General features: G+C 44.2%; 1 protein-coding gene across 2 annotated transcripts in view; it reads left to right on the forward strand.

Annotated features, from left to right (window-relative positions):
* LOC146183230 (glycerophosphocholine phosphodiesterase GPCPD1-like) overlaps positions 1 to 14,378 on the forward strand; it is a 97,628-nt gene that overhangs the window by 69,360 nt on the left and 13,890 nt on the right. For both annotated transcript variants that reach the window (XM_084609093.1, XM_084609094.1), the window contains 3 exons: positions 2,473 to 2,712; positions 6,620 to 6,750; positions 11,632 to 11,767. In XM_084609093.1, the coding sequence (XP_084465219.1) occupies positions 2,473 to 2,712; positions 6,620 to 6,750; positions 11,632 to 11,767 (507 nt within the window). The remainder of the gene's footprint in view (positions 1 to 2,472; positions 2,713 to 6,619; positions 6,751 to 11,631; positions 11,768 to 14,378) is intronic.

The following is a 14,378-nucleotide window of genomic DNA, read 5'->3' on the forward strand; positions in this document are numbered from 1 at the left end:
TGAGCTGCCGCGGTGGCTCGAGCGGGGAGAGGGACGCAGTTCCAACAAGTTTGAAATTTTTCGCTCTGTCGCTGCCGCTCGTCGCTGAGATTGCTCAATTGCTTGCATGTGAGCGAGGTGGCTTTTACGCATTTTTTTTTTTTTTTTCAAACTCTGGGGTGCAAAAGTGGAGGGTGGGTTCATTATGGGAGTGGGCTGATTACGCGACAAATACGGTATCGTTTTTTCGCATCGTAAGTACCATCACAAGCCGATTTCTGTATATCGAATTATCAATATATCGAATTATCAATATATCGAACTATTTCGTGATCCCCTTCGAGTTCGATATATCCGGGTTCGACTGTATAGCAGATACTGCTGCCTGCGAAGTCACATAGCAGAGGTCTGCCTTATACCCAGACGCAATGTCAAGCTCCTTTGTGGACGCATATTCGAGCAGTGCTTTCTGCAAAGTGCAGTTCATGCAGCAAAGTCTTTCTCCTCTTCAATACCGTATTTTTTCTTTTTCTTTCCGTAATTCTTGACGGAATTTAAATATTTCAATTGTTTTTCATTGTCCATGTCAGGGATGAGCTCAGTAGTGAGACAGAGTGGGGGCAAACGAAGTTTAATGGCTTTTTATTCTTGCGAAGATATTGAATGAAAAAAACTAATCACACTGCGTTCTCATGCAATATGCGACACTAGCCACATTCTTCATGAAATCGTTTTGTGAAAAAGTAGCGAACGTATACAGGCTGTCTAATGTTAAATGGCAGTATTCTTTCTATAGGTGACGAACATATTTTGCAAAGTCCGAATTTATGGGGCGTCCAGTCAGTTAACACCTGAAAGAACACAAATGTTTCAGTGTGGAGCCGTGATGCATGGGGTTTTGTTTTTTTGCCTTCAGCAATTCAGGGAAGTAGTAGAATGTGCCAAGCGATGGGCATACAGAAAATGTGATGCATACATGTATAGGGCTGAGTACTTTTAGACAAAATAAAATTGGAAGACGTGTGTGCTCATTCTTGCTTCTACTGTGATAGCTGCAGCAGCAAACCTCACTGCTAAGCTCGATAAGGCTCGCTACAAACGATATTGCTCTCTGTGGATAGTGTCAAATGGTTGACAGTTTCAATCCCTGCCTCATTAAACTGTTTTCATGGCGCACCATGAACGTTAAACGAAGAAACAGCATTATTCAGTGATATGGATGGGAGAAAAGAAAACTGCCATGGTCCAAATTAAGGTGCAACTCCTTTTTGATGCACCTCATACAACTCTCAGAAAAAAAATCTCGCACAAATAAAAAAAAAGATAGCGTGGTGATCGCCATCACTATAGCAACAACAATCATGCAAACTCGCGGTAGACGAGAGCTGCTAAACCGGAGGGGCAGTGGCTGCCACGTATGTACTCTGAGTCATTTCTTTTGCAAGTAGTGTTCTGGAGACGCATCTCAGCAACAGAAGCCTGGACGTTGTCGACTATATTCAATCCATCGATGAATTGAATGCGTAAAGACGTTAGAGTATCGCGCTGCAATTTAAGAGAGCAGTCTGGCTCCTTTGAAGTGTCGAAACCTGTTCTATCTGGACACCTGGATGTATACATACAGGCGAAATCCGTTGGCAGCTTGTATGCATGAAACCTTAAAAGCTGAGATGAATTGGCGCAACAAAGAAATCAGGAACAACACTTGCACATCTTTTATACGAAAAGGCAGTGCGCAGTTCGTCTACAGGCAAATTTAACACACCGTGGGCGATATATTTCGTCTGCCTTAGCACCAAGTACTGATTTGCACTCTTCCAATGCAAGCTAAATAAGATATTTTACAATTCAGGTGCGTCGTTGATCGAAAGTGCGCCTAGCGTGACAATCACACGAGAGCAGATTAACACAAGCCTCAAGAAAAAAAAAAAAAAAAAAAAAACCCTCAAGGGATGTAAATTGCTGCTTCTTTTCTTCTACACCCTTATTTTAATTTTGCGTACAACAAGGGGCAAAAGAGTATGTCGATATTATCGGCAACAACGAGCATTAACGCAGCCGGCTGCGCAACCCCCTGTGCCGCTTGCCGCTCCTCAATGAAGCTACCCTTGAACATGGCGGAAACGCGCGTGGTGGCCGATTCAGGCCAACTTTGACTCCGCGAAGTAGTTTCTTAGAGATCGCAGGGTTTATTTTTTTTGGATTGTTCGATTATCGAGATCATTTTTCAGGTCATGACAAGTTCAAAAATTGGATCGGCAATTATTTGCACACCTTAACCATTTTCTTCTTTGATAATGTGCTTGCATTAATGGATTATGCATGATAGTGCTGGATCTGCTGAAAATTAGTGCTGTTCACTAAGAGCAGGTTGCCTGAGATGCCTACTATTTTTATTTTTTTTTTTTTCTGAAGCTGTGCGTCGCTAATATGTGCGCAGCCTTGCGTGGTGCGGTTTGGCTGAGCTGACGCGTAGCGGTGGGGGGCGGGCAGCGCAAGTCCCCCTTGCAGGAGGAGGAGAAGCTGCAGCTGGCGGTCAAGGACCTGACGGTGGCGCAGTTGCAGCGGCTCAAGCTGTCCCCCTCGGTGCACGAGAGCCACCCTCACCACTACGACTTCCACGAGGACGATGGCGAAGACAACCAGCCCTTCCCCACCCTGCAGCACGTGCTCGAGGCGGTCGACCCCGCGGTGGGCTTCAACGTGGAGATCAAGTGCCCCATGCAGTTCCGGGTAGGAGTCCTGGGCAGTGCAAACTTACAACTCTGTACAATGAAATCTCATTAACCTCAATGGACTGGGAAAAAAAAGTTTGAAGTTACGTGGTGAAGGACTAGAGGACAGCTGCCTGCTTTTTAGCTTGCATTTACACTGGTGCCTGATGATTACATGCGCACTCTCGGGAGAATTGAAGCAAAACTGCTTGGAAGTGGCTCCTGACAAGCCTGCATTGCTTATCAGGAGCTTCGCCGTATGACATGGGAACATTTTTTTGATAAGCGCACAGTCATGGTGCCATGATAGAACCGCGCAGGTGAAAGTGAGAGAAATGTGCAGTGTCGCCAACCAAGCAGTTGCAGGTCATACCAAGCGTGGAAGTTGCATCAAACAGGCACATTGGGCTGCAAGGTCTGAAATTGTAAAATGTAGGGGCCCACTGATGAGGCACGTTTTACTGAGCTAGGTGCAAGGAGAAATTTTTCTTTGGAATGCCGAGGTCCTGTTTACATCGCCATCCATACCAACTCTTTTGGGATCATGAAAAATCGGGCGAAAAAAATGGGTCGATTCCTGACAGGTCTTGAAAATTTTTTAAGTAAACTAAGTATTTAAGCAACCAGGCTGTAACTAATGGTACCTAAATGTATGGCTATTTAAATTCTTATTTATGAGCATAAATAATTTTTGACACTTAAGAACTATACATGAAAAAAGAAATCTTTCAGTGAAAACTTTTTTGGGGGGAAGTTCCAAAAAGTAAAGGTACAAGAAGGAGAAATCATAATAAAAAAAAAAAAAGTGTCAGAGTTTACAAAATGTGGCACGAGCATTTTTTTTATGTTTGAAAATATGGCTTCTGAATTTAAGTTTCTTTTCATTTGGTGTTAACTTATTTGGGACCATAGAAAAAACAGGCAGCTCTGAAGGACCTTGGCAAAAATCTTTTAATAAACGAAATATTTACGGGATCCTATGAGTGTTTTGTTCAATCATGATGCGTAAAATGGAGCGATATCTCGGATCTTGTTCCAAAGTTCCCAGGGACTTAAGGGGAGACACTGGTCTTAAAACAGTTTTTTTTATTATTAGAGATAGTGTATATGTATTTCTTCCTGCTGTTCTCAAAAATATAATTTTTTTTTACTGTAGCTCAGTTATACTATGGAAACATAACTAATGCCTAATTAGATCATTCCTTACGGGTGATTGAGATACTTTCCCTCAATATTATTTGGCTCTGATTAAAATGTAGCTGTAGCCAAAGACCTGCCATGTGGAGCTATGCTATTTATATTATCACTGAGGTGCATTACCATATAAAAATGTCCAATTATGCCGATGCCCCATAATGTTTAAATATAATTAGCTGATATTATTCTCCCCCAAATTTGATATGTTCAACCTAGCAACATAAAAATAGCATAGCTCCACAGTTCAGTTCTTCCTGAATGCAACGGTGTAAGACTTATTAAAATTATACCACAAGAAATTAATGAAAAGTTCCATAAGGCTAGTCATGTTAGCAAAAAATATGAATTTGAGAAAATCACATTTGAAGTTTTGACTCTGACTGCAGAAAATTTTGGGAGGAATCTTCAAGTGCAGATTTTATTTCAGTATTCCCTATCTGTCCCCCTGCAAAACAAAACAAAAAGTGTCTTATTCCATCTAACGAAACATTTCCTAAAAATTTTGAGGATGTGTACATAACAAAATTATTAAAAAAAAAAAAAAAAAGTTATGGGTTTACATTTTTTTTTTTTATTTTAAAGGCCAACGAGAGCGCGGGGCTAGAATGCCCAGCTCTAAGGTTAATATCTTGAGCCCTGCAAACAGTTTCTTGAGGAAACTAGCGGTCCTGTGCCAAGGGGGCCTGTGGCAAACAGTTGGGTGGCCCTGAAAAGCTCCGTTGTGACGCTCGTGCGATTGACCGCTCGCATCTTTGCGATCTCTCCGCAGGTTCCGCGCTTCGTGTGCACAATAAAGTTGTTAACGCTTTTATGTCCACAATCGCGAACTCTGTACTGGTATCGCATTCCGCACTGAGGTCGCGGTGAAACTCTCGTTGGGTCGCCGACTTTCCCGACAAAACGGACTTTGCGCCGACCGCTGAACACAGTGCATCGGCTCTGCCGTAGAGTAGTATGTGGCGGCGGCATCAGTGTATCGTGATCCGGAATGCAGTTCGCACTGTAATTTGAACCCGTGGTGTCGTCGTAATGCAAGCCTCCACAGCACGCTTGTGACGTCTTCTGGCTTTTGTTCCACACCTTTTCTTACGGCTTCCAAAGGCTCGTTGCGTGCACGGTTACAATCTACCGTTTTCCGGCGTCTCGATCGCAAGGGGAAAAAAAAGAAAAAAACGATTGGCACAAAATGGTGCGTTTAGAAACGCGAGCGCGAACGCACGCGAAGAGGCAGCCACGGCGGCGAATGCAAAACAGAAAGAAAAAAAAATGACGCACTGGTCACGCCAGCCAGTAGGAGACGCGGAATGGCGCGCTTTTCAAGCGTGCCGCATGACAGTCAATCAGAGACCATAAATGGCCTTCAGAAAACCGGTGCTCGCAGCCATACCGCTTGAGCGACGCCATTTTGAGATAGCGCAAATTGCGCACAAAGAAAACAGCTTCAAATCAAGCCCAAGATGGCGGCCATCGACAGGCTGGAACGCCCGTGGCGCGCGCGGGATTTCGAACAAATTTTCTCTTTTCGGGGGGCACTTCGCAGCTGCCGTGATGTTTTGAAAACCGATTTTATCGCATTTCCTGACCGACTTCAGCGTTAATAATTTGAGTGCAGGTGCTCGAAAGGTTAAACCTTCAGAAAATGGGTGTTTCTCAAAATCGATTTTTTGACCATTTTCGGCCGTTCTAAGACCCGCGTCTCCCCTTAATATGCTATATGGTGAAATCTGTTGCAGAGGTGTGCTGCTCCCGTAAGAGCATTGTACAATTAGAAAAAACATTAGTTTTCAGCATGGTCTTCTCTTGCTCATAGTACAGATTACAGTCATTGCATTTTTGGAACTTTTTTGTAGTTTATTTTCGGTATTTTTAGTGAAGGGTGGCAGAGTGCAAGCTAGTCTACCATCGAGATCAGAAATCCAGTAAAGGAAGTCTTCTTTGAAAGCTAGGTGGAAAAACATGTCTTGATGCAGCTGAAAGAGCTTTGCACTTGGTTGATGCTCTGCGGAAGCTGCCACGCATCCCAGAGCTTATTATCCATGGTGGAAGTAAACTATTTTAGACTGTTCTTACATTGCAGGTATCTTCACCGTGCCGCTTAGCTTACGACGTCTATTAATTTGATCATTTCACTTGGAGTGTACCTGAATACCAAGATATGTTCTAACTAGCATGCATTGATTTGCCCAAAATCTGTGCCCAGGCATTATTATTTGTGCTTTTACAAATAGCTTGTACCACTTGAGTAAGGACTTTGCTGAAGCAGACAGATCACGAGATCAGCGTTGGTTTCTTTGCGCGGCCTGCCCAATGGCATTTTTCTCCAGTCAGCCACTGCTGTGCTTGAGATAAAAATTCCTCATGTGTCACCACCTGCTAAGAAAAAGAGAAGAGACTGTGCTTAAGTCTAGCTTCCTGATGGCAAGGCGTGTATCTATGCTTGAGAATTTGAGCTTGACAACACATGCAAAATCACTGTTAATATGGGAACAATGGCTTTGCACGTGAGTTAAGGGTTAATGCTACAAAATTGCACCGGCTTTGTCCATTTCCACTTTGTTATCGCTGGACAAGTTTCTATATTATCTAGATGTCAGTAAATTGAGAAACATTATTCCCCATCAGGCAGCTGTTTACACCTCTCCTTGCTCGGCTACATTGAACAGTGTGCTGCGCAGTGTGAATTTGAAGCAGTGCAATTTCAAGCCTTCTTTTTGGGGTGGTCCTTACAGGATGGCACGTGGGAGATGGACCTCAACTTTGACATCAACCAGTATGTGGACATAATCCTGCGTACCCTGCTTGACTACAGTGGCAAGCGCTACATCATCCTGTCCTGCTTCCATCCAGACATATGCGCCATGTACGTTGCCCCTTGTGGTCAAAACTGTAGTTGTGCTGTCTGTGAGCTTTTGTGCCGTGCATTGTGAGGCAGTACAGTAGTTCTTCAAAAGTGTGTAATCCCATGCAGTTTTGGAGGAGGAACTAGTAGTAGCGCATGCTGGTAACCTCGTTTACACAGAGGATGCCGCAGTAGCATGCCACAATGAAGCAGCCATTATGTACGGTGCTAGAGCGGAGACGTTGAAGCAGCTTTCATGCTCAAGCTGATCCAGATATGCAGCTGCTATAATTGGCAGCTTTGCTTTGCAGTGAATTGGCTGTTTTCCATCCTACGGAGTGCCTCTCCCTTTTTTTTTTTTTTTTACTGCAATCCCCGTCATGGTGGTGCAGTGGTTAGGGCTCTCGACTGCTGTGCCCAAGGATGCGGGATCGAATCCCGGCCGCGGCGGCCACTTTTTCATGGAGGCTAAAACCAAGGCGCCCATGTGCTGTGTGATATCAGCGCACGTTAAAGAACCCGAGGTGGTCGACATTATCCAGAGCCCTCCGCCTGGCGTCTCTCATAGCCTGAGTCTCTTAAGGAATAATAAAGCCCATAAACCAAACCAAACCTTTTACTGCAAGCTCAGTTGGGCAAATGTTGTCCATGGAAGTTGTTGTCTGTGGCCCTGCCTTGGAAATGTGCTGGTGCACATACCAGTGGTGGCTTGCGCTGTAGAAGTCAATATACTAGAAAGCTTGTTGATCGAGTGCAGTAAGATAAATTACCGCTCAGGGGACGCAGGTGAGCATTGGGTTTGACAGCCTGTAGGACTCTGTGCGCTGCATGTGGTTGGCTCTGTGTACGGTGTGTCTGTGCACACTCGTGTCTGCCACTGTCACTGTGCCTTTTAGCGCTGCAAGTTTAGCAGCGTGCACGATAGCAGTGAAAGCTGTATTTCCATCTTTGGAATATTGCTGAGAAAGCAACTCTATGCCAGCCAGCTCGGCTCGTCGCGCATGCTCGTATGCCGTAGCCGCAAATGGCAGGAGCTGCCAACTTGGGTCTATCATTTCACATGGGACGGTTATGTCAGAATCAGCCTGTCAGAACCCTGGAATTCACGTTACCCCTGTAGGCCACTAAGGCACGTTCATTCGGCTTGGTTAAAGCGGGGCTCTATGCCTCGGGTGGTAGTCTACGCCAGCGCGTCACACCCTTAAAGGCGGAGCTTAAGTGTCCCCGATATTTAGATGCAATAAACGCCTTTACCACTACCAGCTAAACCGCCGGTGAAATTTGATGTTTTCAACGAAACACTGATGAGTGAACTTATGCATCAGACTCTTCATTTGGCCACAAGCGTAGCCATGCAGCCTTTGCTTTCGCAATTCAACTAGGGTTAACCAGAGCTAAAACACAGCCAACCTTTTGCTTAAAACATTAGTATGCATGGATTGCCACGTGGTGTTCGCCTACAGCTACCAAATACTAAATTCATTGCTGGATTTCTGCTCTTTTGTATGCCTTGGTTTTTGGCTTCAGCAGCCAAATGATGGCCATGGCATCAACGTAGGCAACAGAAATGAAAAAAATTAGGCAAATGCCTTTTCGAGTAAAATAATCCTAGCTGGTTTCAATCTGTCACCTCATTTCATGCATAGTGCTGAAAATGCTCTACACACGGTTAAGCTGTCTCCCTGGAGGGTTATGTTATAGGGTCATGCGACTTTTGAAATTTTTCGAACATCAAAGCAGGTAATAGTGTTGGGTGCAGGCTTTGAAGCAAATAGGAGTTTTTGGAAACGTCTGATATTTTTAAAGTATTTTGAAGTTGTAGAATACAGGAAAATAAGCTTTTGGGAGAAGCAGTTGATGTCGAAGCAGTGCGTTGCCTCTGACACCGCTGCAAGATTACTGCACTGCCATAAATGTCGGCACACACTGCGCCCCAAATTCTGTCAGTGGCGGCTGCACGGTTTAGCATGGCGTCAATGAGTGCATGTGAACGGACAAATCCTTGTTGATAATGAGCCTCAGTCCTGAGCAGCGCTATGCAAAACTATTCTTAGTGCACTGCAGCAAAGCATTGCTAGGTTGGTCTACGCGAGCTTCGGGCGTGGCATGCGCAGGGTGTTCGCTGACAGCTTTCAACTTTCTCATAACGAACGATTCTCTCGTACGAAAGTGCGATAATGCACTGTTAGTTCGGTCGTGCGACTGTCTGCAACACAAACCAGGTAGGTGGCAGAGAATAGCGAGCTTAGATGCAACACATTTGAAATTTCTATCAGACTTGCACACTAAATTCTGTAGGATATGTGATTCAATGTTGTGCAAGTTTGGATGATCAATGAGTCTAAAAAAATTTGCAGGGCCCTTTTATATTTGAAATCAGTAGCATATAGAGACTCACATGGTAAGGGCTTGGTACTGAGATGCTTAGGTGACATTGGTTTCCTGCTCTTTGATATCACTTATCTGACTTTCAAGATATTTGATTGTTTCATTTTTTATTTCAGTTGCCTTAGTTAATTCTGCAAATATCTTTCAGCAGGTGTGAATAAACTGCCTCTCTCTGTTTTTGTTTCACTGCTAGATTTCTAGTTGCAAAATATTTGTTTCAAACTGTAAATGCACTATTTGCATATGTCTATTATTTTATTCACTGTTTTGAAATACAACACATATTTGGACACATTTTGCATACTTGCTTACTTTTTTAGGAGTACTTTTGTTGAGACAAAATTTTTCTGGTCCCGCCAAGTTCTTTAACAAAAAAAATAGTGCGGTAGTCGCTGATTTGTGCCAGTAATTTATATAGTGGTTAAGCCAGCCTACCTCGTAGACTGGAATGGAAGCGAATGAAAAAGCAGTGATTATGTTGCATGCCTTTTCTCGCCTCATGTGACCTAACTGGAACATTGGTGTCATAGCCATGTTTTGCTGTTAAAACTGAGACGGCAAAAGAGAAGCAAATGGTTATAACTTGTTTAGCAGTTTTGGGCACATGAGTCCCAAGAGAAAGCATGGATAAAAAATTTGGTGTCTTAGGTCTTGAGAATTTCACAATGTATTACAGTTAGAAATATTGTTTCTTATGAATGACCCCCCTCTCCCCCCCTTCTACATTGTATTAAAAAAATTATTCTGCTCAGCAGCTAGATAGCTGAATAAATGTGGCTGAAAAAGGATGCACAATTGTGGCAAGAACTGCCAACATAACCAGTGTGGCTCAGGCACCATTCCCATCTTGTGCAGACTTAGTTGTTACTTCGTGACATGGTTCACGGCAAGGCTGTTCTGATGCCATAGAGACAACTTTCTGAGTCTCCATTGGAAAGATTTCAGGATAATCAAATTTTGTCACAAAAAGGTTTTAGGATAAGCAGTGAAAAGAGTGTGTTGCTATAGTCTGTTGCAGAGCATGAAAATATTGGCCGACAATTACAGTACTCAGGAGTGTGAAATACGAGCACAGCTGTTAGAGGCATTTGAATGGTTGAACCATGGGCGATCGCAATCGGAGCACACAGTGCCAAACGGTGGCAGTCTTGGACTCGTCACTGGTGGCATGCTTCTGCTCAGCCAGTTTGTCAGTTGATGTCGCCGCAGAGGGAGCTTGACACATTCCGCCTCTTTTGCGCTGTTATGCTCCCGCCCGCCCCGCTGCACCCTCCCCCAGACTGACGCATCAGTCTAGCTTTCACACTGCATTTATGACGATGCCAGCATGAGCGGCTGCGTGTAGTGTAGTGTGACACTGACATAATCTACAGATCGGTGGGCTGGTGAGAATATAACGCCAACAAGCTGGGCTTCTGTCTGCCTTATTTGTACTAAAATCAAGCAGGGCAGTAGTATTTGTTATGTTCGCACTTCACTCACCAGTGATGAACCATTTTGCAAATTCTTAAATATCGGTCGACGCTGGCCCCCTTGTAGCACGTCGAGTAGGCCTAGCGAGCCTGCGCGATTCATGTTTGGCATTTCAGTGCTTATTGAGAGCACATCGACAAGTTTTGGAGAATGCAAGTGCAAGTGTAGTCACCAAGTGTAGTTTGACTACAATAACCTGAAATCGGTGTTTTTCTTTTACAACAGAACGTGGGTACATTAAGTGGGAAGGGCCAATGTGACCCAATCTGCCTAGCATTCGTCCGCATCACTTGTGGGCCGCAAATAAGACTGTTTTAATATAGTATGCTAGGGGTAGCTTTACATACCTCTGGATAAAGGGATTCAGAATAAAGTATTCGTCACATCAAAGAAAGAAGATACGATTAGGGGTAATTATATGGCTTCATCGGCGCTTGTTGCAAAGTTATCGCACTGTATAAATGCATAATGCTTCAACTGGAGTGTAAAAGGAGAAAATATTAAGTAGAAACCAGCATGCTTTTTTGCCATCTGAATGAGTAGTATATGTTTGCACACGGGCTTAAACAAAGTGAGTGATAGCATGCAGTTATCAGCTGCTCATTCTCAGGAGAACTTCTCGCTCACACTGCAGATGCCAGATTTTGTTTATGGTCTTGAAGCATTCATTTAGCTAATCCACGAGCCGTTTGCTGATCAAGCCGCAGCGGGCAAAAGCGAGCAGCCATAAAGTCTGCAGCAGACGCCTGCCATTACTGTGGGTGGGGTCAAGTAAAAACTGCGACAACTTTTGGTTGCCACAGTTTTGGTCTGTTCATCAGCCCACATAGATCTGCCTACTCTGACCATGCCTTAGCTTTCCTTCTCAAGCTTTCTTTGCTGTCACCATACTTTCATCCTCTACTATGCTCTGCATTAATGCTCTTTCATTTTCTGCTGCTCCCCTGTTTGCTCCTAGGCCAATACCACTCAAAGAGCTGCACTTTAAAACTTGGCTATTTGCTGAGATTTACTGCTGAGACTGGCCTTTCCCACATGCAGGATCCGACTGAAGCAGAACAAGTATCCGCTGCTCTTCCTGACCCAGGGCCAGACGGAGAAATACCCACCGTACATGGACACACGCACCTCCACGATCCAGATGGCCACTTACTTTGCCCTGTGCACCCACATTTTGGTTAGTGCACCTTTTGTTTGGTAAAGCTTGGTAAGGGAGAATGCGCCGCTTGTTGTGACTTTCATTTGTTGTCACTGGCCGACTGGGGAGACAGATTGAAACAGGTGAGGTACCAGGAATGTGGAGACCCTGGAATGGCTTCAAGCACACTGGGCCGGTGCATTTGTGGCAAATAAGGGGTTTCGGTTGCGTTGGCAAAAAGCAACCAGTGGTAAGCATGATGACTGCCATTGTTGATTTTGCCTATTGAAAGCAGCAAAAAGTGAAAAAAAAAATTGGGGCTCAGCTGTTCCCCTAGTGTCTTACATCCATTACTGTTTGATCTATGTTAATGATCTGCCATCTAACATTACTTCAACCATTTGACTTTTCGCTGGCTACTGCATAATATAGACTTTTGCATCAGGCGAGGAGGTTGTCGAAACGCAACTATGTCTGTTGGCAGTCGATACCAAGCATCGTTGAAACATGTGCCTTCGCTTCAGTGTCACTTTTGCAAGCACTCAGGCTCTTGCTCCTTTGGTCGCGAACTGCATCTTCAATGGCAGGGTGTTGTCTGGGCATTGGTCCATGAAAGGAACGGCGTGAAGCAGCGCATGCAAAGATCTTGCTTCTTCGCTTTCCCCAATCGCAACTTCCACCCTGCTCTGACGTTGTTCTCTGAGAGGGGTCGGTACCTACGAAAGCCACGCTGTGCTGTTGCCAAAGTTGTGGTGCCATGTTGGCATCTGTTGGCTGTGCAAGCCACGCGCACCACTGACAGTCAATGATCCGACGCCAGAGATGTGAAACAGAGAAATGGTGACTAGGCATGAAAAAAAATGTGCTAAGGCGCTTTTGAGGGCATGTGGCTGGGCACAGGGTTTTGGGATTGGATTGGATGTGAGCCATGGCATTTGCAGTTTTTGCATGGAATGCCCACATTTTGATCTGCAAAGCGTTTTTGTCATATGCAAGCAAAAATTTGGGACATGCCTTTATATAAATTCCTTTCTTTTTTTTTAGCGGCCCACTTTCATACAATGTCCAACAACTATTGCAGAATCGTGCATGAACACGCTTGATATTGCCCACCGCTCGGCCGAAACTACTTTTGACCCTGTATAGGTCGAATTTACGTTTCCGTGGATAGGTCGACTCCTATTATAAGTCAACGCGAAATCTCGGAAGGCCACTTTTTGAAAAAAAAAAAAAGTTGACTTATAATTGGCAATATACGGCATATACAATCGCTTGGATGTATTTAGTACAGTGCAGCACATTTTATAATCTGAAAATATGATCGACAATGTAGCTTTATTAGCCTAAAGTTATTGTGGTTGCTCCCAGCGCTAAACTTACATAGGAAACCTGCTTTGCTTTGTCTGTTCCACAAAATAATTCATAGTCAGCATTCCACTGCCCTTCCACTTGCTGAGCTACATTGTACATCTCGTCATCTTTATAATCACCACAGCGTTAGGCACTTGTTTGGCTGCAACTATGGTTTTTAGCTCGTCAATGCTTCAAGCCATAGGCTACTGAAATTATCTTTCTGATCACATCGCCGCCATTCGTGACGCCGCAGGCCTTAAAGACCAAGTAATCCTTTGGTTTTCTTAGTTTATTGTACTGTTTCACACTCTGATAGCCACCTTTTAAGCATTGCTTTCAATAATTCAAATACAGTAGCTTACCAATATTTCAGACTCCAGTAATTCGGACTCGCGCAATATTTCGGACTTTATTCAGAAACCATCACACAGCCCATAGGAGCGTGTACATTTTCACGACCGATATTTGTGATTCATGGGGGCTCTTGTTCCATTCGCCCTTTTCCGAGAGTTCCATATCGTGGTCTTGGCTATCGTCGTTAACCATGGAAACTGAATGTTATTGCTTCGCTTGGCGCGTGCATTCATTCGCGGCACGATCGATTGCGTTGCAGTTTGTCGTGAAGTGACATGGACATGACGAAAGCATAACTGACCAAGATAGTCTAACTGGAGGGTTATAGCATTTACAGCTTAAGCATGATCCGTTTCTGCGGGGCACCGCAGTGCACGTAATGACCGCCTTGAGCGAGTTGCATGCTTCTCGGCGGTGCACACACCTGCCACGTCTGCACCAGCCAGTGCGCGCGCACTGCCGGGTGCGCCCACTCTATCGAATCATACGAGTGCATGCGCATTGGCAGCGCGCGAAAGCCAATCACAGTTGCAGATCGCACTGTGCTATAACTCCCTGTTATCGGCATATAAATGAAACATGGAGAGCAACGAAGTTCGTGAATTTCAAAGCTGATTTTTTGCAGAGAAGTGATCTTGATTTATTATATTTTTTTTTTATGTTTACGGACTTTTCGGACTGTTCCATTATTCTGGCCATTTCGCAGGTCCCGTCAAGTCCGAAAAAAAAAAAAAAAGAAGTCGGCGACTGTATTATTTATTGTGAAATAATCTCCCCAACCTTGTATTTGTAGCTTTGTAATCGATATGATTTTTTGTGTAAAGTGCAATTCTGTAACTTGTTTTTCTATTGTTTTTCAATACACACTCTCATATTGCATAATGATGCATGAGCCGTTTTTCTGTGTTTTTGTTGTGCTACATATGCTCCCTTCACATAGTAC

Source organism: Amblyomma maculatum, chromosome 7, assembly GCF_055883805.1.
Source record: "Amblyomma maculatum isolate TAMU_Amacu chromosome 7, ASM5588380v1, whole genome shotgun sequence".
In the NCBI taxonomy this organism is placed as follows: domain Eukaryota; kingdom Metazoa; phylum Arthropoda; class Arachnida; order Ixodida; family Ixodidae; genus Amblyomma; species Amblyomma maculatum.